General features: G+C 43.7%; 1 protein-coding gene across 1 annotated transcript; it reads right to left on the bottom strand.

The window, feature by feature from the left end:
* Window positions 1–833: 833 nt before the first annotated feature.
* Window positions 834–14,270, bottom strand: LOC144217615 (uncharacterized). Its single transcript, XM_077747228.1, has 4 exons — window positions 14,187–14,270; window positions 12,292–12,382; window positions 10,119–10,284; window positions 834–4,234 (listed from the first exon to the last, which is right to left on the bottom strand). The coding sequence occupies exons 2-4, from the start codon at window positions 12,304–12,306 to the stop codon at window positions 2,175–2,177; spliced, it is 2,241 nt and encodes a 746-aa protein (XP_077603354.1). The 5' UTR covers window positions 12,307–12,382; window positions 14,187–14,270; the 3' UTR covers window positions 834–2,174.
* Window positions 14,271–22,313: the final 8,043 nt, after the last annotated feature.

Raw genomic sequence — 22,313 nt, 5'->3', positions numbered from 1 at the left:
TTATAAGTGTGGAATATCTAAAAGTGCAAATTAACTATTTTCTAGGGGGTCGATATATGAAGTTCCTAGTTGGCCTACAAACAAAACAAGACTAATGTAACCTCAAGCATATATGTTCATTCTTAAGGGGGAAACTCATGATCAGTNGGGAAACTTTGTTCATATCATATATCTACTCCTGAAATTTTCTTTTATTTCCTAACACTTCTCATTTGCTTAATATTTGGCCTCAGGGTGCCTGCCTGGCTCTGTCAGTAGAGTAGGTGACCCTTGATCTCAAGGTTGTTTTCAGTTTGAGCCCCACATTGGGTGTAGAGATTATGTGTGTGTATATTTATTATCTATTATCTCTATGTAGATATAGATACATATGTATATATGTGTCTGGGTATGTATATATATATTTTTTGCTTCATGTAAATCAAGGCCAGTGCAAGTCATGAGTCTCACGTAGGCACAAACAAGGGTATACGGAAACATCAGATGCACATTCATGAATTGCACTTCACATGTTTAGAGAGTCTAAGGTTGCACTGCTATGGTATTTTAATCATAGCCACCTAAATATCCAAGAGGCAGAGTGTGGAGGGAGTCACTCAAGTAAATTATATATTCATAAAATTGTATGTTCTTTGATTCCATCATGGAAGAAAATTGTTGCAGATGCCTTTCAGCCTTGACAGCCTGAAGATATATTGTTACTGTTTGTTTTGAAGTACTATAAGGAGACAGGATAGACTTGATCTGATAGGGGAAAAAAAAACACTTTGTTTAGAGTTTTGAAAAAATGATTACATTTTATTAATGAAAACAGAACTATGATATATTCTGAGTAAAACATCAGTGTAGTGGTTAAATGCAAATCCTGCACCTCTACAATGTATTCTGGTTGTTTTAAGTTCTCCTCTCTGATAATTGGTCTTTTAGTTCCCCCAAACAAGACTAAATTTTCATTCATCTTTGATATACAACCACTATTTTTCATTAAAGAGAGAGGATGACTACTATTCCTTCTCCATTGTTTCTATTACACAGGCAGTCCCTGCTAACCTATCATGAAAATCTCACTCTCTTAATCTTAAAGCTTGCTTTTTCATGCCTGTCTGGCACAACCATGGTTTCTGATAATCCAGTGGTCCTGTCATACCGAGAAATCTGTAGAAGGGTTCCTGAACATATTATTTACATCATTATTTTATATATATTCTCTGCCCAACCCATTTTCTCATTCAGTACCACACAACATTGTATGTTGAAATTCAGTGTTCCTTCAGGGTACATGGATAAGAATGATTCTCATTTAATAAAGACCCTTTTATCTACCGATCTGCTCCCAGAAACCATCATGGTAACACACATAAAACATGTAATGAAAGTAAAACATCAACAGATTCCAAACTTCAGGCTGAAAGACATAGTAGTGATGTAATTTTTAAGAAATGTCAAATGAAAAAAAGTTTTAAAAGAAATGGTACAAGGGGTGCCTGGGTGGCTCAGCAGGTTAAGCATCAACTCATGGGTTTCAGCTAAGGTCATAATCTCATAGTTTTTGAGTTCAAGCCCCATACTGGGCTCTGTGCTGCAGAGCCTGCTTGGGATTCTTTCCCTCTCTCTCTGCCCCTCCCCTGCTCATGCTCTGTCTCTCTCTCTCTCAAAAATAAACATTAAAAAAAAACAATTTTTTTTAAAAAAACGGCACTTAAAATTTTAAAAAAATAATTGGTACATTACTACTAAAGATCTCCTTGTTCCACTGATACTCATTGCATGAGTCTTAAATGATTTTGGCTTTTAATTACTCTGAAAAATTTAACATCTGAATTGATTAAGCTTCGACTAGAGACTTAATTCTCCCTAGTATAAATCCTCTGATTTATAGTGTATTGTGGAAAATGGTTAAATGATTTGTCATTCATTACATTTCTTTTTTATTCATATTTCTTAAAAATTTATTTTGAGAGACAACGTGAGGAAGGGGCAAAGAGGGAGAGGGAGGGAGGGGAAGGGAGAGAGGGAGAAGGGGGGAGAGAGAGAATGAATCCCAAGTAGGTTCCACCCACCAGCATGGAGCCCAATGCAGGGCTCAAACCCATGAACCATGAGATCATGACCTAAGCTGAAGTTGGTCACTTAACTGACTGAGCCACTCAGGTGCCCCACCATTCATTACATTTCTAAGGTTCCTCTTCAGTATGAATTCTTTGGTGAATCCTGAAGTCAGACCATTGTCTAAAGGCCTTGCCACGTTCAGTACATTTGTACGGTTTCTCTGCAGTATGTGTTCTCTCATGACCCCAGAGGTGCGAACGTTTGATAAAGGCCTTCCCACACACAATACATTTGTGTGGTTTCTCCCCTGGATGTATATTCTGATGTCTAGTGAGGCTTGAATACTGCTTAAAGGCTTTGTCACATTCATTACATTTGTAAGGTTTCTCTCCAGTATGAATCCTCTGATGAATTGTAAGGTTTGAATTTTGACTAAAAGCCTTGCCACACATATTACATTTATATGGTTTCTCCCCAGTATGGATTCTCTGGTGTCGAGTAAGGCGTGAGCACCAGTTAAAGGATTTGCCACACTCATTACATTTGTAAGGTTTCTCTCTTCCACGAATTCTCTGATGATCCCCTAGGCTTGAGCTTTGAATGAAAGCATTATCATGAATACTAGATTCATGTTTCTTTTCAGTGTGTATTTTCTGATGTCTTGTAAGGTGCACAAGTTGTGTGTATGTTTTATCACATTCATTACATTTATAAGGCTTCTCACCAGTATGTTTTTTTTTATGTTTAGTTAGGCTTGAACGCACAGTAAAGGCTTTGCCACACTCGTTACATATGTAAGGTTTCTCACCAGTATGAGTTCTCTGATGTTCCACAAGACTTGAACTTTGGATATAAGCCTTACCACATTCATTACATTTGTGTGATTTTTCTCCAGAATGAATTTTCTGATGTTTCACAAGGCTTGAAATGTGGATAAAAGCCTTGGCGCACACGGTACATTTGTGTGGCTTCTCTCCAGGGTGTATATTCTGATGCTTAGTGAGGTGTGAGCACTGCTTAAAAGCCTTGCCACACTCATTACACTTATAAGGTTTCTCACCAGTATGGATTCTTCGATGAATCCTGAGGGTGGACCACTGCCTAAAAACCTTGCCACATTCAGTACATTTGTATGGTTTCTCTCCAGTATGGATTCTTTTGTGATCCCAAAGATATGAACGTTTGGTAAAACCCTTACCACATTCATGACATTTGTAAGGTTTCTCTCCTGTGTGAATTCTTTCATGACGCCAGAGGTCTGAACATTTAATGAAAGCCTTACCACATTCATGACATTTGTGTGGTTTTTCTCCAGTATGAATTCTCCAATGGTTCGTAAGGTGGGAATTTTGATTAAAGACCTTGTCACATACATTACATTTATATGGTTTTTCTCCGGTGTGGATTCTCTGATGTCTCGTGAGGTTGGAGAACTGCTTAAACGCTTTACCACACTCATTACATTTGTAAGGTCTCTGCTCAGAATGAATTCTCTGATGACTAGTAAGGACTGAATGATGGGTAAAAGTCTTTCCGCATTCATTACATTTGTATGGTTTTTCTCTAATTTTTGTTTTCTGGTGCTGTGTAAGCAATGACGGACACATAAAAACCTTTCTATGTTTATTACAAATGTTGGTTTTGACACTAGGAGGCAATCTTTGAAGCGGCAAAATTGAACAAGTTTTGACAGACTTCTCAACTTGATTACCTCCATTGATTTTCTCCTCAGTTTGAAATCTCTGCTGTTCAGCCAGATGCGACTGGGAGCTTAATCCAATTCTATTTTCCAAACATTCTGTATACTTGTTTCCTGCATAGACTACATTGTTTTTTATTTTTAACAAATTCTTTATTAATGATTTCCCTTGTTTAAAATATTGATATGCACTTTTTCTTAAAGAAACACTCTGCTTTAAAGGTAAATTAATCCATGATTTGCTGTCTTGTTTATCTCTTCGACCAGTGAGATTTAGGTTATCTGTCACAAGCATTCCTTTTGAATTTCTTTTTTCATATCCACACTTGCTCTCAAATTCATACATATTTCTCCAGACTTCCCTGCAGTCAAAATCCTCAAGGCCATGACTTTCCGGTCTTCCCACAACGACTGATTGGTATAGTTCTCCATTATTAATGTCTCTCACTGATAATAATTCCTTGATCATGAATGTAGCAGAGCTATCTGAAAGATATATATTAAAAAAATAACCAATAATCTTCATATTAACTAGAGTTGCAAGATGGATATTACACTAAAAGTAAAACTTATATTGAAGAGATAAAAACTCTCAACCAAAGTCTATAAATGTTTAAGAAAGCAAGGTGAATAGAATCCTTTAATAAAAGATATAGGTATTTCGAATTATTTTAAGGGAAATCTACTTTGAAATACCCTATGACCAAATCATTCACACTCTGTAAACTTATGTAAGTTCTGAAAGTGTATTCTTTGACCACCACACCAAAACACACACCAGTTGCCAGGAGACAAATAGGTGTCTCATACTGAAAACAAACATATTATACAAATGCATATTTATGGTATAATTACTATATGCAAGTAAATGATGAGACACAGTTCTACATGAAGTAATGACAAATAATCCATAAAAAAGTTAATTAGGGGTGCCTAGCTGGCTGTCAGTAGAGCATGTGATTCATGATCTTGGGGTCATGAGTTTGAGCCCAATGTTGGGTATAGAGATTCCTTAAAAATAAAATCTTTCAAAAAAATTAATAAGACAAATATATGGAAGTTACAAACTATAAAAGTAAAAAGGTATAATAGGAAAGTCAAGAAGATTTTAATACGACATCATTGGAATAAAATATTCTTTAAATTTTTTTAATGTTTTTATTTATTTATGAGAGAGAGACAGTGTGAGCAGGGGAGGGTCAGAGAGAGAGGGAGACACAGAATCTGAAGGAGGCTCCAAGCTCAAGCTAGCTGTCAGCACAGAGCCCAACGCAGGGCTCAAACCCACGAACTGTGAGATCATGACCTGAGCCGAAGTCGGATGCTTAACTGACTGAGCCACCCAGGTGCCCCAAGAAAATATTCTTAATATCTACTCTAAAACTATGCCGTATGCAGCATAGGCATTTTAGAACATTAACAATTGGTGAATTGCAGTCATATTCCACACTAAATACTGAAATTCATAATCTGTAGATGACAAGTTAATAAGTGCAGTTTTTAAATTAAACCAAGATAAATCCAACAGGTAAATAATAAGTAACCACACTTAACACACAATTATAGACTGTGGAGTTCTAATGACTTCTTTCTTAAGAACAAGAGAAAGGACTTACATTCCAGGAAGAGCACACAGTATGAGAAGTGGAAGATATGTTGAGCAAAGCTCCCCATATTCATAGCAGTCTAAATAACTCACATACCCACTGGCTTCTGAAACCATAGTTTCCAGATAAATAGTATTATAAATAACTGGTTAAGAAAGTAAAGGCATGAAAATCATGGAGTATTCTAAGTGCATGTCTCCATTAAAACAGCAAGTAAGTTGGCAAAAACTGTCAGAATCCACTTTATTAGAATTCCAGAAACCAAAGGTTTACACCAATCATGTAGACACTTAAAAAAAAAAAGGCAGCTGATCTCAGTTGGAGAGATTTTAACATTTTAACTTCCCCTGGTTCAATCCCATTCTCTCCAGCACAGAGGTGGCCCATGTTCCTGGTATAGATCCCTTGTACTGGGAGAGGCAAAACAGACTTGATTCTCTAAGAATTGTGGTTTTTACTTTGATCTTCTTGGTGGCTCAACGAAAAACTGGCTCAAAAAGTTTTGCCTTTGCCTAATTCAAGAAGTGCTGTGCCAGGTGGGGCAGGGGTGGGGGTGGTGCACATTTGACAAGCATATTTAAAGGCAAGTATAGTAGCAGATGACACACTTGGGGCCAAGAGCAGACACTGTGAAGCCAGGGATGGAAGGCTGAGGAATGAAATGCTTTGGGGAATAAGGGCTTTGAAAAACAGCTACACATTCCTAGGAATCTAAGTCATGCACATACCCAGGGCCAGTGCTCAGTAAACACATGAGGTGGTCCTTACCTCCTGCTAACCTTCAGTCTCAGCAAAACAGGAGGTAAAGGCTAAGGCACCGTTGTAAACTGCCAAGCTGAATTATACAAAGTCTATTTCCAAAGACTAGGAGTTTTTGCTTTTTGTTTTTTTTTTTGGTTCCAGGTGTTTGAGAAGCTATGTGTTTAATTACTAGCTCACCACTAAGCTAACCAGAGACTTGAGTAACCACATGTGACAAAGCATACAGACTTGACAGAACTGACTCAGAAAAATTACTAAACAAACAAGAGCAACTGCAATAAACAGCAACAACCAATACTGGGGTGAGGGTGTGGGTGTGGGAGAATGTGACTTCCAGAGTTGTCATAATACACAAAATGTTTAACTTAAAAAAATAATTGTGAGATATGCAAACCAACGATGATTTATAGTCCATACGTAAGAAAAGAAGCAATTTAACAAAAATTTTTCCTGAGGAAGCCCAAACATCAGACTTGCTGGACAAAGAATTTATGTCACTAATTTAAAATATGCTGAAAGAACTATGAGGAGACCATATGCAAAGAACCAAAGAAAGGACCCAATGACAGCAATATTTCTCAAAATTGAGAATATCAGTAAGGAGGCAGAAATTATAAAAAGGAACCAGAATCGAAATTCTGGAGCTGAAAAGTAAAAACACTAAAATGGAAAAATCCATTTAAAGGAGTTTAACACCAAACTGAACAGGCAGAAGAATTAGCAAACTTGAAGATTAAGTCAGTTGAGATTACCCAGTCTCAGCAGCAGAAAGAAGCATGAAGAAAAATGAATGGAGAATAAGAGACTTGTGGGGCACTTTCAAGTGTAGCAACATAAATCATGGGAATTCCAGAAGGAGAGGACAGAATGAAGTGGGCAGAAAAAATATTTGAAGTAATAAGGCAGAGAAATTCACAACTTTGGTGAAGTACATAAGTCTACATATCCAAGGAGTTCAGCAAGCCCCAAGTAAGATAAACTGAAAGATGCCCACAGAGAAACACTTCATAATCAAACTGTCAAGAACCAAAGACACAGAATCCTGAAAGTGGCAAAGGGTAGTTCCTCTGGTAAAAGAGATCATCAATAAAACTACCCAATGATTTAACACCACAAACCGTATGGACCAGAAGGCAACAGGATGACATTTTCACAGTGCTAAACAGAAATAGAGGTCTACTGAGGATTCTATACACTTCAAAACTATCCTTCAAAAATAGAGGAAAACTTAAAACATTGCCAGAAAAACAAAAACACTGGGAGTCCCTTGCTGGTGGACCAGTCTAACAAAAACAAAACAAAACAAAACAAAACAAAACGGTAAAGGGATGCTTCAGGCTGATGTGAAGGAAGGAACAAAAACTCAAATCCACATTGAGAAGTAAGAAACAGTAATAAAGACAGTAAACAGGTGAGCATAAGGTTAGTATTAATGTGTTTTTGGTTTGTCACTCCTCTTTTTCCTTTCTGATTAAAAAAAACAACAGTATCAAACAGTATTTCAAAATCTGTGATTTAGATGTGGACCACTGATGGCCACATGATATACAGAGAGAGAATTTGTGACAGCAGCAGAGGAGAAAAGAACAGGATTTATAGAAGCAAAGTTTTTATATACAGGCATGGAGACACTGTGGGCTCCGAGAGCAATGTGAATCCAATTAATTTTTTGGTTTCCTAGTGGCTATAGCATCAGACAAAATAGACTTTAAGGAAAACTTGTTATGAGACAAAGGACAATATATATTAAAAAAATGATAACTAATTAAGGAATTACAACAAATATGAACACATACAGAAGAGAACCCCAAAATATATGAACCATTTATAGAATTGAAAGGAGAAATAAAAATAGTTATGGAATAGTATCTGGAGACTTCCAGACCTCACTTTCAATGATGGAGAGTATAGCCAGACAGAAATTCAGGAAGGACACAGACAATTTTAGCTGAGAATAAACCAACCAGTACTGACAGACGTATATGGAGCACCCCACCTATAAGAGCAAAATGCATTCTGCTCTACTTGCACGTGGGACATTCTCCAGGATAGATTATGTACCAGTCCATGAAGTAAGTCTCAACAAACTGAAAAAGAGTTAAATCATACAAAGTATCTTCTCCACAGAAGAATGAACTTGAAATGAGTACCTGAAGGAAAACTGGAAAGCACATAAATGCATGAAAATCATTAAACACTTAAAAAAATATCCAGTGAGTCAAAGAAGGTATCACACGGGAAAGCAGAAAATACTTTTTGAGAGAAAAGAAACAAAAACATAACATAGCAAAACTTAACAGTATAATGTGGTGTGGACGTGCTTTTATACTCCTGCTGAGTCAAAACACTTTCAGTGCTGGATTGAAAGACCTACCCAGCCCCGTGACACACACTCTAATATGGAGTAAAAGCAAAGCTGAAGAAAGGGCCTCAAGAGGCAGAGAGCTCTGGGGCCACAGATGCTGTCTTCCAACCCTGGGAGCAGGTCTCCCAAGCACACAGAATGAGGATGATCCTAGAGAAGGCCTGATGCCACGATGGGGGAGGCTTTAGCTCTGACCCGTGGACTAGGAACAAGAATGGGATGAGGGCAAGGAAGAAAGACAACCCCTTAAAACCAGCCCCCTAGTGCCCCTTGTCGTCAAGGAACCAAAGAGGTCACAGGTGCATGGGTACCCGGCTGCAACTTGAAACCTTGAGGTTGTAAGTTTGAGCCCCATTTTAGGTGGAAAGATTACTTAAAAATAAAATCTTAATGTTTGCTTATTTTTGAGAGACAGAGCACAAGCTGGGGAGGGGCAGAGAGAAAGGAAGACACAGAATCCGAAGCAGGCTCCAGGCTCTGAGCTGTCAGCACAGAGCCCGATGCGGGGCTCGAACCCACAGACCATGAGATCATGACCTGAGCTGAAATCAGACACTTAACCAACTGAGCCACCCAGGTACCCCAAAAATTAAATCTTAAGGAAAAAAAAAAATAGGTCATGGGGGATATAATAGAGTGCTACAGGCCATGATGAAGATTTTGCATTGGTCTTTGCATGAGCTGGGGGTTGGGAGGATNGCAGGCTCCAGGCTCTGAGCTGTCAGCACAGAGCCCGATGCGGGGCTCGAACCCACAGACCATGAGATCATGACCTGAGCTGAAATCAGACACTTAACCAACTGAGCCACCCAGGTACCCCAAAAATTAAATCTTAAGGAAAAAAAAATAGGTCATGGGGCATATAATAGAGTGCTACAGGCCATGATGAAGATTTTGCATTGGTCTTTGCATGAGCTGGGGGTTGGGAGGATGCATTTCCACACGTCTGAAGTGTGGAGTGACGAGGGGAAGGGAAGTAAGCTTTTCCTCCAAGAGCTCACAAGAAAGAAATGTTTTTCCACACAGAACTCCCCCGCTGGCAGAGAGTTCCCCAAACACCATTAATGGTGCGGCCTCCTCTGTGCCTTCTGAACTCTTGCCTGTGTTCCTACCCATTTGACTTTTTCACTGTTTTCACCTTGACCTCCAGTCTGGGGCTCTTTCCCTTGCTCCAAAATAAAGATATTATTCAGGACAGAAAGAGAGATTCCTGCTTATGAAAAGAAAGGAATGTGATGTGCCGTGTCTTTTCCAGAATGCAATTCCAGACCTTTGCTCAGCTGAAGAGGGAGTATGTTACACATGTCTAGAAAAACATTCCACAGGCCTGTTCACTCTCTCCTTCTGAATGCTTAAGGACTTTGTTTAAAACATAGATATCCAGCTCTCTTCCAAGAACTACTGAGTCAGAAGTACATGGATACAGGTGGATCCAGAATCAGATCTTTTTTAAAGTTTACCATAAGGTTTTGTTCTTCCTCAACTTCTGGAGGCACCACTAATCTAGGGTGGAGTGGGCAGACCACCTGAAGAAAGGGGGATGGGACAGAAGATGCTACCTCATAAAGGTTCTCATTCCAGAATGAACCCAGCCTCAATCTCCATCAAGCTGGGCAAGGGATCCCAAGAGACTCACTGGAGCAGATCCTGACTTCCGGAGGGACACTTTCCTCACCCAGGGAGACCAGGTTCCTGTAGGTCTCCAGCATCACGTCCCTGTACAAGGCCCTTTGAGCGGGGTCCAGGCACTCCCACTCCTCCTGAGAGAATTCTATGGCCACATCCCTGAAGGTCAGCTGTGCCTGAAACGAAAGCACATTTCATCATGGATCCTTGGGAAGAGTTCTCATGTTCTCATTCCCATGAGAGGACAGCTCAGAACCTGAATCCTTCTTCAGATTCTGTGTCTCTCTCGCTTTCTGCCCCTCCCCTGCTTATGCTCTGTGCCTCTCTCAAAAAGAAATAAAGAGCCATTAAAATAATAAAAAAAAAAAGAATTAGGTTTGTCAGTCTTTGGTCATGTCCTTGTTATGTCCTTCACATGGGTTGGGAAATGTCTTGCAAATAGGTTCCCCAGTGCAACTTCTTCTTTTTTTTTTTTAATGTTTTTTTATTTATTTCTAGGAGAGAGAGAGAGCGTGAGCAGGGGAGGATCAGAGAGAGAGGGAGTCACAGACTGAAGTAGGCTCCAGGCTCTGAGCTGGCAGTCAGCACAGAGCCCGACGCGAGGCTCGAACCCACGAACCGCGAGATCATGACCTAAGCGAAAGTCGGACGCTTAACCGACTAAGCCACCCAGGCGCCCCTCCCCAGTGCAACTTCTAATGGGAATGAGAACAGAGAGGTCAGCCTACTCCATGGACAGCCTCCGTGGTATTCTTTACGTGAGTGAAAACTGGTGAAGGTCCTGTGTGTCCTCATTAACAGAATGCACCAACGAGGCTCTAAATGAGCAAGCTGTATCTGTGTTAACAGGAACACCGTGTCTAGACGTGCTGTGTAAATTTTTCTAATTGGCATAATAAAATGTTACAGCAAACTTCACTGAGATTTCCTAAAATATACTTATAACAATGTGTAAGTGTATTTTTATCAGGTTTGAACAGACTCTTGCCACAGAATTGGCAACATCGGTTCCCCACTGAGACATGAAGGGTGGGGACATGACAGGCAAGGGCATCGCCTTCCAACTACATCTTTGTGCTTTAAGTCACTTCTTCGTTTGGAATTTAATCAATCAATACATACATACATACATACGTATATAACATCACTCACTCACTTGTGATGTTTAAAGTCAAAGAGATAGAAGCACCTGGGTGGCTCAGTCAACTAGACGTCCAACTTCGGCTCAGGTCATGATCTCACCATTCAGAGTTCGAGCCCAGTTTTGGGCTCTGTGCTGACAGCTCAGAGCCTGGAGCCTATTTCATATTCTGTGCCACTCTCTCTGCCTCTCTCCTGCTTGTGGTGTTGGTCTCTCTCTCCAAAATAAATAAACATTTAAAAAATTTTTCTTTTTAAATAAGGTAAAAGAGACACAAAACTTAAAAATAATGGTGGAATCAGAATTTGGCTATAGCCCCTCTGATAGTGAAAATAAAGTTCTGTGCTCCAGGTCTTGGCTAAATTAACACCATTTTCACCTAAAGCATCTGCCACACAAGAGTTGCTGTAGAAACACCGTGGTCTCTGTGGGATAGACGTGCGGAGAATGATTTTTAAAAAACCTCTTCCCATTGGTTAGGTTGACTCCACACTGTAAAATCAACTATGGAATAAAACATCCTCTATCACGGATGCCAATTTCTGAACTTGATTCTAAATCATTAGTGTTTCAAAACCAGAAACACCATGGTACACCTGTTTAGCTCTGAATGCATTAAAGTCAGGCAGAGCTGCTTTCCTCTTACCAGGCTTCTTTTCTAGAATCTTCCAACTATTCCCACACATTAGTCCAGGACTTCCACATGTGGCTTCTTTCTTCCTGGTCGACAGAGCCTACAGTGCATCAGATGCGGCCCCTAAACCTCCCTGTTGCCCAACTGAACTGACACCACGGGCCACACCTGTCACCAGTCGCCTGCCCTGTAGCCCCTCAGGACGCACCCAGTGCAGCCTCCTCACAGGCTCCAGGTCCCTGGGTCACAATGAGCTAGTCTAGTGGAGAGGAGAGGGACCGAGGGAAGGCCTGGGGGAATGTGGATGAGCACATGTAGGCAGGACGCTTCAGTCGGAGAAGGTTAGCAAGTCCAAGAAGGGCCTTGCAGGAATGAGAGACAGAAAATCAAGCGAGAATATGACTTTACCTGACAGACGGCCATTCCCGACCCCTTTCCTTTGCTCTTCCTGCTCTTCCAGGATTCTTCCTCAGGCAGGGTCAGTCTTGGGAACTCAATCCTGAGTGTCAAGAGTATGCGGTTTAATGCTTAGAGTCAGTCTGGGTCCTCCCCGTCCTGCAGCCTCACACAGGAAGACCTCTCTGTGTGAGAACAACAGGCCTCTGCTGCCCGTGGCCGCCGGGGGTGCCCTGGGACAGTGACCTCCTACAGACGCCAACAAGTGAGTGTTCCCACTCCTTTCTGCAGGATTGGCTCCCACCCTGGTAAAGCCCCCCCCACCCCCGAAGGCAGCAGTGGGGACCTGACACTCCCTTGCAGATCACAGACCCGCCTGATCACACCCCACACACAGCGGGGCCCCCTCTCCTCTCCCTGGGTCAGGGGCTGATGTCAGCCTCAGACAGGGAGGACCCAGAGCCTTGGTGCTCGAAGCTGGATACATTTCAGAAACCCCTGGGGCACTTTCACTAGTACTGAGGCTGGGCCTTACCCCCCTTGACCACTTGAAGGGGAATCTCTGGGAGGGGCACAGAGCTGTATCTGCAGACTGCCCCAGATTTAGTGTGAAGCCGGGTGAAGCCCACTCAGAGGCCAGCCCAGCACAGCCCCCTTCTGGCTCTGGATCCCCTGGGGCCTTGCTGTTATGAGTATCCAGCCAGTGGAAAGGGAAGGAACAGAGAGAAACGTGCAGAGGCGGCACTATGGACCAGCACTGGGGGTGAGGGTGTGGCTGGAATGTTAAAGGGAGTGGGGGCGAGAAGGCACCACCGAGAGGTGATGTCAGAACAAAGACCAGAGGAAAGAAGAGATTTTACCACCTGCACATGAGGAGTCAGAGACTTCAAGGAGAAGGACACCCTTGTGAAGACCCTAAGGTAGTGGCGTGCCGAGCTCCAGAAAGGACATAGGGGCCTGCGCGGCTGGAGCAGGGTGAGCAGAGACAAGAAGGTAAGATCAGAGAGTATTAAAGGAAGCAATTCAGAAAGGACTAGATTCTTAAAACATTTCCCCCATACCTCATGTATTCCTTTATCCATTTTGTGTAAATATCTGATTTTTATTTATTTTGTCCTAAGTTAAAACACAAGTAATGTATGTTTTGCAAACATGTCAAGATGCCCATCTAAGCCACAGGAAATACAGGGTCACCCTATATGCAGAGGTGGACTGTAAGGGACACGTTTGGAAGAGTTTGGGGGATCAGTGTTAGACATATTAAGGTGAAGATACCAGGCTGTTGTCCCAGCAGGGACATCGAGGAGACAACTGGATAAAGCACCCTGGTTTCAGGAGAGAGGTCGGGTGGAGCGGTGAAAGGAGACATCAGTGGTGAAGTCATGAGATGGGTGAGGTGGAAAGGCAGGAACTGAGAAGGCTTTCAAGGCCTAAGCCCAGGGGTGCTCGTGCAGTCAGAGACCAAAGAGGAGAAACAGGCACAGGAAACGGTCACATGAACATGGAGAAGAAAATAAAACAGATTTTACTTGTAAAAAAGTAGTGTGATGTGGAAGCCAAGAGAAAAGTGCTTTGGAAAGAGGGAACCCCGCGTGCTGTTGCTGGGACCAGTGTGATGAGAAGAGGAAGCTAATTCCTGGACTGAGAGGTAGGGCGGTCCCCGGTGACTCGGACATGGAGTCTCAGCGGCACGGTGGATATGAAACAGAACCGGGACCAAGATCTGAAGCAGAGTATAAACAAGTGTTTCGTGTACTGTGCTCTGAAAGGAAGCACACCCCCAGGGCACTTACCACCATGGGGAATGTAGCTAATGGAGGATTCTTTATTTTAAAGATGGGAGGAAAGGGGGCTGGGGGGGCTCATGTCCGTTAAACGTCCGACTATAGCCCAGGTCATGATCTCACCGTGTAGGAGCTCGAGCCTCACATCAGGCTCTGTGCTGACAGCTCAGAGCCTGGAGCCTGCTTCGTATTCTATGTCTCTGTGTCTCTCTCTTCTCCTCCCCAACTTATGCGCGCTCTCTCAAAAGTAAACATTTAAAAAAATTTTTTTTAATAATAAAAATAAAGATGGGAGTATGTAGTAAAAGATTCTTTTTTGTGGATTTTTTTTTAAAGATGGACGATATCACCATGTGTATATGCAGGACCAAGTAAATGCCTAGAGGCAAAAGCTGATGAGCAGTGGCGGTGTCCAAAGGATCCTGAGACCTGTAGTGTTGGGCCTCACAGCCCCTCTGCAGCTGTTCCCAGAGACCCACCTCCAGCAAGCCTGCCCCAGGGAAACACCTGCCTCCTGGGCCCTAGTCCCCCACTGTTTCCCCTCTTGACTCGGACACTCCTCCGGGTTCCCATGCTGTTTGTGCTGTACTCCCAGTGGACCCCTCACAATTTTACACGGCAGAATCTCCTAATCATCTACACACTTTGCCCAAGGATCCCACCCCATGGTCCTGATATTAGTCTTTTGTTTTGGCAGGAAAACACCCACCAACCCAGGTTCGATAGGTTCCCTCTTGGAGACCATACCCCAAAGTCAGGCACCTCCATAATGTCATACAAGAGCAATGTCTGCAGTGATCCACATACTCCAACAAGACTCCAGTACCTTCTAATGAAACACCCCCGAACGTCATCATATCCCACAAAACACGTGATACCTTCAGGAATGCTTTGCCTGAAACAATGAGATCTTCCCCCATCAAAACCACGACAAATTACCCCCCAACTGGTGACATTTTCCCGTTAACGCCTTATGGGTCCTAAGAGACCCCACAGAAGACAACCACAGAAACACTAGATGCACTTCCTGAATCCGCCCCTCAGGATTCAGGCACAAACTGCCCCACAGCTGTCGGTCTGACTGCTGACTGCTGGGCAGCTCACACCCTCCTTGTAAACGGACTCAGCCAAAGGGCCTCGTCACCACAGCACCTGGCTGGCCAGCCAGGGTCCAACGTCTGGTCGATGCAGGAAAGAGAAGGCTTTTCCTTCCTCACATTGGACCGACTCTGGAATGTCACCCCACCTCCAGAGCTCCAAGCTGTCGCCATACAGTGGAGTCTGGATTTTTGTCCTGAGGACGACCAGAAGCCAAAGAAGGGATTAAAGCCAGGGAATTCCCTCCCTGCTCTGTTTGTCCCTCTGCTGTCTCTGTCACCCATTGCCCCTCTTTCTGTCCCAGCACCACCTCTATCTCCCACGGCCGCAATTCTTTTATTCCTCCTCCACTCTCAAGTCTGATGTACCTGCTCCTTGCTGCCCCACTCCCATCACTGGTTAAAATCCCTCTTACCCTTCACCTCTCTGGGGATAACCTTTTAATCTAGATTTCTCTACTTTCTTTCCTCCCTCTACTTTTCTCTGGTTCACTCCGCTCTTACTGTTTCTTCACATCCACCTGCCCTTCCCTGTTTTACTCTCTTTTTCTTTCTTTCTCTCACACGTAGTCTTACTCATTATCCGTCAGACTGTCTCTGGTTCGCCCCCAACCCTGACACTCACAAGTATGAAATAAAGATGTTCTTTGCCTGGGGAGAACACTCTCCGGTGCGGCTTCAATAATGGAAACACACCACGGCAAGTACAAGCCAGTGGGACGCGAATTGTGCGGAAGGAGCTCCTAAGGCGGTGAGTACTGAGTGGCATACTCAGGAGGGGAGGGGCCGGCTCCCGAGGTCGCGTAGGTGTAGGGGCGTCGGGAGAGGGGTGTGCCTGCAAAAGCCCAAGGCCAAGGAGACGTGGCGTCGGAGTCTGCACGAGCGCCTGGAGGAGACGAGGGAGGCGCAGCCCGGGGGCCAGCGCGGGACGACGCGAAGGAGAAAGGGCTGGAGCGTGCGGGAGTTCCGGAACGTAACGGTTTTCAGCAGGAAAGGAGACGCGACAGGCGCGATCTACCTGGACCGAAGGCGGGAGGCCNCGCCTCAGCAACTTTAACTCGAAATAGTCGTCGACCCCTGAACCCGCAGTGGGGCTCCCAGGCCTGGAATGTCTGGCAGTGCTGCCAGGAATCATCGGGCGCAGGACAAGCGGGTGAAAGGGTTCTTATCGTAGTGGTGACCCCCGAAGTGCGGGTGTTGCGGATTGGAGCCCGGGGACTGGCGGGTGTCCCGCAAACACCAGTGTTGAATCAGAAAAGCTGACACTGACCCACCCGAGAGTCCTTAGCTCCGTTTCCGGGCCTGCGGGAAACTGCGCGTGCGCGGCCTGCGACGGGGCCGTCCGGGGGCGGGCCTTGGACAGTGGCCTGGATTGGACAAACAATGAGCGGCTCAAGGGGCGTGACCCGAGCAGGCAAGGGATCTGGGCCTCCATCCCGCCTCTGGACGCTTCCCCGCACCTTCAGCACCGACGATATATTATTCCCCGTTTTGAATCTCTTTGGTATCTCGCGGACCGAGTGGCCTCCTGGCTATTGTAAGTTAATGTTTCTTAAAAAAAGTAAAAGATTAGAGTTGAGAGCCACTTATATGAGAAGTTGCAATGTTTTCTTTTAAATTGGAAACAGTGTTAAATCAAAGCTCTTTTTGCCAGCGGGCAGTGCTGGGGAATATAATTAAAAATAAAATCGTCTCCCAACGCCGCAGTCTCCTCCACAAAGGTAGAAGAGAAAGAAAACCGTTTCATTTGTGCATAAGCGTTAAATCAGAATGTGACATGCATCGCAGGCAATCTGTTGAGAAACTGCAAAGATTCATCTCACTTTGTCATAGACGACAAGCAAGCGGATAGGACCGATTACACGCATGTTCTCAAGATAAATAATAAGTAGTCGTCAAGAAGTCATGAGAACACCATGCGTCACACATAGCTCATCCTAACATTACCAGTAAGCCAAGTGGCTATCTGTGTTAGTTAATTGGCTTTATCCAGAGAGAAAACAGTCGCTTCTTGGCCTTTTGGCTAAGATCAAAGAGAAAACAAACTTCTCATATCTTAATGACAGACAGGAGGGAGTTTTGAAACTGGGGGCAAGGCACCTGCGGAGTTAGGCACCTGTCTTCCCACAGGAATTGGAAGATAACTATATTATCTCCTTTGAGATTTACATTTCAAAGAATTGGCTCCCAGATCCTTGAGCAAACATTCCTGAGTTACAATGCTGCCAAGAATCTTATTTAGCTTTTCAAAGATGTACATACATTTCAAACAGGCAGAGAAAGAACTTACAAGTTTTCTAAGAAACGCTTTAGGAAAGGGGAGAAAGAGAAGTCTCTTTTCCACCCCCCCTTTTAAGGGAGAATTAAATGTTTTCTCTCTCTGTTTATATTTTTCCTTACAGAAACAGCATGCATTCGTTCATTAAAGCACTATATATACACATACATATATACACACGTATGTATGTATATATGCATATGTCATATACATAAATGCATATATGTGTGTATATGCATATATATGTCTATATGTATGTATATATGCATACACATATATTTAACATGCACATATACATATGTATATATACATATATATATATTTTTTTAAACAGCTACGAATTGCTCACAAAAATGGTAGTGGGCACTATGTCTCAGGAACTGTGTTGGGAACCGCACATAAATTATGTGAGTTAATTCCTGTAATACCCTGGAAGTTGGGTTTTATATATCCATCTTCCTCAGGAGGATTTAGGTGCTGGGCTTTGTTGGACTTTCTGGGGGTAGAGATTCTCTGTGTCTCTTTTGTCTCCCTATGACTAATCATTGAAATGGTCTTTATGTGACAGTAGCTTAATATACATGAAAGAAAAAAAGGCAAAGCAGTGATCGGATTAGGGGTTCTGAGGGCTTTTTCTGATGGTGTGCTCATTTGTGTTCATGTGTTTTGTTTTTAACATGTGGAGCCTCCAGTGGGCCCCCCAGGAGTTGGAGACATGGTGCTATGAGGAATTCCCTATGCAGAGGTTATAACCAAAAAAGCAAATTTTTCACTTACCAGATTTTAAGGCCTTTGCTCCCTTTGATGTGCATCTGGGTGTCTTGAAAATCTGAGTGCCTGTCCTGGATGGGCAGCCAGAGGAGCTGCCCTGAACTAAGTTCTTCTCTAAGCAGTTTTCTGGAGGTGGGAGCTCAGGGTAGAGGTGGATGGAGGCGTGCAAAGGCAAACTCCATATTTAAGAGGTTATTTGAGAGGGTACTGGGTCCGGCAGTTCTGTTAGACCCTGGAGACACCAGGTAGGCAGAAGAGATCGCCTTCCAGGGTGCACATTCTGGAGGTTGCTGAACTCCCTGTGCCCACTTGTGTAAGGCCAGAAGTGTGCCATAGACATCTAGGAAGTTTGGGGACGAGCGGCTTTGGCTAGGACCTGTGAGTGCTCTATAAAGCACGGGGCACTTGTGGGCTCTAGCGCCAGCCTCTGTGTGGTCCTAGGGATATGTGGATAGTGGGAAGTGCTGCATTCAGGCCGTGAGGGGCTGCCGGCTTTGCTGTGTGTGCATGCCAGAGGGTTTGGGCAGGAAGAAAGAGGCAGAAAGGGGGAGAGTAGAAGAGATCAAGTGTTGCAGGTTAACCTCAAGCACGGTTAAATACTAACATGCTGTTTCTGCTTCTGTAAATTCACCAGGCAAGCTTGTACTTCCCTGTTCTGGCTGACCACACCCACCCCCTGTGCGCAAGGTTACAGAGCACCACGTCACCATTCTACCCTGGTGGTCTGTCACCACGTAGTCACTACCCCACGGCTTCTCAAATGTCTAATTACGGTTGGTCATTTCAAGACAAAAAACTTAAAATTGGTAGGTCTCTGCCAAAACGAACACCTGAGTGTCACGATGCAATTGGTTAGCATGGTATGCTGTGGAATGTAATTGGTTAACTAAATAATGACATATTCTGCCTTGCTGAGATCCAGAGAAGCTCACTGCCACCTTTGTTCGGGGCCATTCTCTGCATTTCTCCATGAAGTCCGGAGATCAGGTTTGGCCCGGCCGTAAATAAAATCTTGCCTCGCTTCTATTCGCCATTTGGTGGTCTTTTCGACAATCACCCTGCTTCAAGTACCCCCAGGGACAGCGCGGGAAGGCGGAGTAGGGCTCGTTGGCATACTCATGGCCAGTCAGGGGTGAGCACTGTACCTCCTGCCTGTGCGCCTGGGGTCAGATTGATTTCTGGCTGAGTGATCAGTGCCCCAACCCCAAATCGCTAGAGGAACCAACTTGTTGCTGCCTGTTTGGATCCTGAGTAAGGAGTGCACGAGACAGGAGTCTTTTGAGTAGAGGCGTTCGGCTTGGGCGAGCACCCACAGCAGGGCAAGCTCACTGGGCAATGACTCCAAGGGGCGGAGTCTGGTCCTACCGGGGGCGGAGCCACACCTAGATTCCCCTTCCAATCGAATTGCAGGTGTAGCCATAAAGCGTCCGTGGCTCTCTGCAGGCTGACTTGGTGCCCAAGGATCCTAAATTCTTTGGAGAAGCCTAAGTCCCAAAGGCGTGATCAGGTGAGGTTCTGCCTTCTCCCAGTGACCCTGCGTTTTCAATACTGCTCTCCCACTGTCTTATCATGACTAGAAAATTCATGAGTGTCTGCAGATTTTTTGCTAGGATTAATGAAAAAATAGCAAAAACATTTTTCTTAGTATAGCCTCTAGGTTCTTGTTCAATTTAACGGTGACAGAGACCTCTGACTTTGGTGGTTTAGAGCAATATCTTACAACAATTAATAATGTCTCAGGTATGGGGCGCCTGGGTGGATCAGTTGGTTAAACATTGGACTCTTGGTTTTCAGCTCAGGTCTTGATCTCATGATTTTGTGAGTTTGAGCCCCACATATGATGACAGCGTGGAACTTGCTTGGGATATTCTCTCTCTCTGTCTCTCTCTCTATAGCCTTTCCCCACTCACACTGTCTGTCTCTCTCAAAACTAAATAAACTTTAAAAAATTGTAAAACAATAATGTCTCAGGTAGGACAGTGTGAAATAGAAAATATATTGGTCTCTCCCTCTGGTTCCTGACACAAAGCCCCTAAGACCTTGTAATTTCCCAAGTTATAAGAGCAATAGGAGCATATTTTGTTCTGATATTTGGTCTTTGACCCTGTGTCCTGATACGCAGGTCCGAAATCCCTTGGAATATTTTCTGAGTGCTATGAGTGTACTTTGTTCTAATGAGACAGACCTTAGTGGGCTCCTGAATGGGGGCTGGTCACTAGAAAGACCTTGACCAATACATTCTCCCACCTGGCTATACCTGAGTTATATTCTTTTATAATAAACCAGTAATGTAGTAAATAAACTGTTTACCTGAGTTCTGTGACCTGCTCTAGCAAATGTATTGAACCAGAGTAGAAAGTCTCATAATGAGACAAGGAAACTGATGGAAGCCCATTTGAAAGAAAAAAAAAAAAAAAAGCTGTTTTACCCGCTTTGCTTCTTTTCCAGCATCTATTCTTGCTAGGGCCTGCACCCCCACCCCATTCTACACATGCCTTGTAATGTGCTTAGCAAATGTCCTCCTTGTGAGGGACAAAGAGACAATGCTATCTTTGGAATTTTACAGCACAATAGCTAATATCTAAGGAGTGATTGGGTGGGGTCGCCTCCAAGAGCGACTCTACAGACTCCAAACACTTTGATGCCAAGACCCCCTGGCTTCAAGGAATGAATGACTTATGAAGGACCCACCTGGTTCCTGTCCTTGCTCTAACCAGTTCCTGGATGCCCTAAGAAGACACATGCACAAGACCACAATCAATAAAAACACAATAATAAAATAAATAAAAACCACAGACCCCAAGCAAAGAGGAGACTCACACTGTTTTCTTTTCTGAGTCTCCTGGACACTCTCTATATATACATATATATCTTCAGTAAACTCTGCTTTCGCTCCCCGCTGGCTCATATTTGATTTCCATCCTGCATGAAGCCAAGAACCATCTCAACTAGTCCTGTGGAACCCCCTCTCTAGGTCCTCGGATTCAGCCTGCCTGCATCAATAAGAACCTCCAATTTATAGCCAGTTGGTTGGAAGCCCAGGTGACAACATGGACTTATGATTGCCATCTGAAGGAGGGAGGGTATAGGCTTGTAGGACTGAGCCCTCAACCTGTGAACCTGTAGCATCCAACAGTACCTCCAGGTAGACAGTGTCAAAATTGAGTTGAGTTATAGGACACCCAGCTGCCGTCACAGAGAACTGCTGGTAGTGGAAACACTATCACATATTTGGCGACCAGACATGTCAGATGTGTAGTGTGTGAATGAAAGAACCACATAGGAATGTGTTTTTCCAACTCAGGGACACAACAGAGCATAATGAAGACATGGAGTCTTCCAGGGCTATTCAAAGGGCACATATGCCAAAGTTCTGGGGCACAATTGTATTATTATCATTAGTTTAAAGTTCATAATGTTTCACTGTCCAAATATAATGTGTATTTATTACTTTTTAAATTTTGCTAGATGTCATAATATCTGGTGACAGTGTTGGACTTTACTCTGACCCTGTAAGTCTGGAAAAATAGCAGAGGTTGAAGAACCCCTCACTGCTTGCTGCAAAGAACCACCTTTCTACATATGACCTCTGTAAGGCTCATGCTACTGAAATAGGACTTCAACTACCTCCATTTTGACCTCAGCCTATCCTTTCTAATTATTGATTAAGTTCTTCTTTCCAGCTTACCTTAACTCAGGCAAAAGACCCTGCTGGCTCCAAAATTACCCCTCAAGCAATAAGGACTCTCCTGAGTCAGCAAGACCCCACGTAATTGAGCCCAGGACAATGATCGACCTGACCTTTACTGCCAGCTGCATGTCCCCACTGACCTTTGTCACACATTTTCCTTATATAAACATAGAAGTATTTTCAGCACTTTGGAGACAGTCTTTCAGATGTTAGTCCCTTGTCTTCCTGGTGTTGGTCTCCCTGAAAGAAATCCCTTTCTTGTTCCACCACTGCTTGTGTCTCTGCCTTTGGATTTTGTCAGTGGGAAGTGGCCAGACCTGATCTGTTTGGGGACCCCCAAGCCAGGTGCTCTTGCACCCCTGTACCCTGTTTACCTAGTAGCAATAGCCCCTTGTTTACCTGGAAGCAAGGCA

This window comes from Crocuta crocuta, unplaced genomic scaffold (assembly GCF_008692635.1).
Source record: "Crocuta crocuta isolate KB4526 unplaced genomic scaffold, BGI_CrCroc_1.0 scaffold334, whole genome shotgun sequence".
Taxonomy (NCBI): Eukaryota; Metazoa; Chordata; class Mammalia; order Carnivora; family Hyaenidae; genus Crocuta; species Crocuta crocuta.
This window is presented reverse-complemented; position numbering and strand designations above follow the sequence as displayed.

Excerpts from the sequence above, each read along its gene's own strand:
- LOC144217615 (XM_077747228.1), bottom strand. Across the intron at positions 4,235-10,118 it reads GGAAGTCAGGATCTGCTCCA|ATAGCTCTGCTACATTCATG; the intron begins GTGAGTCTCTTG and ends TATATCTTTCAG.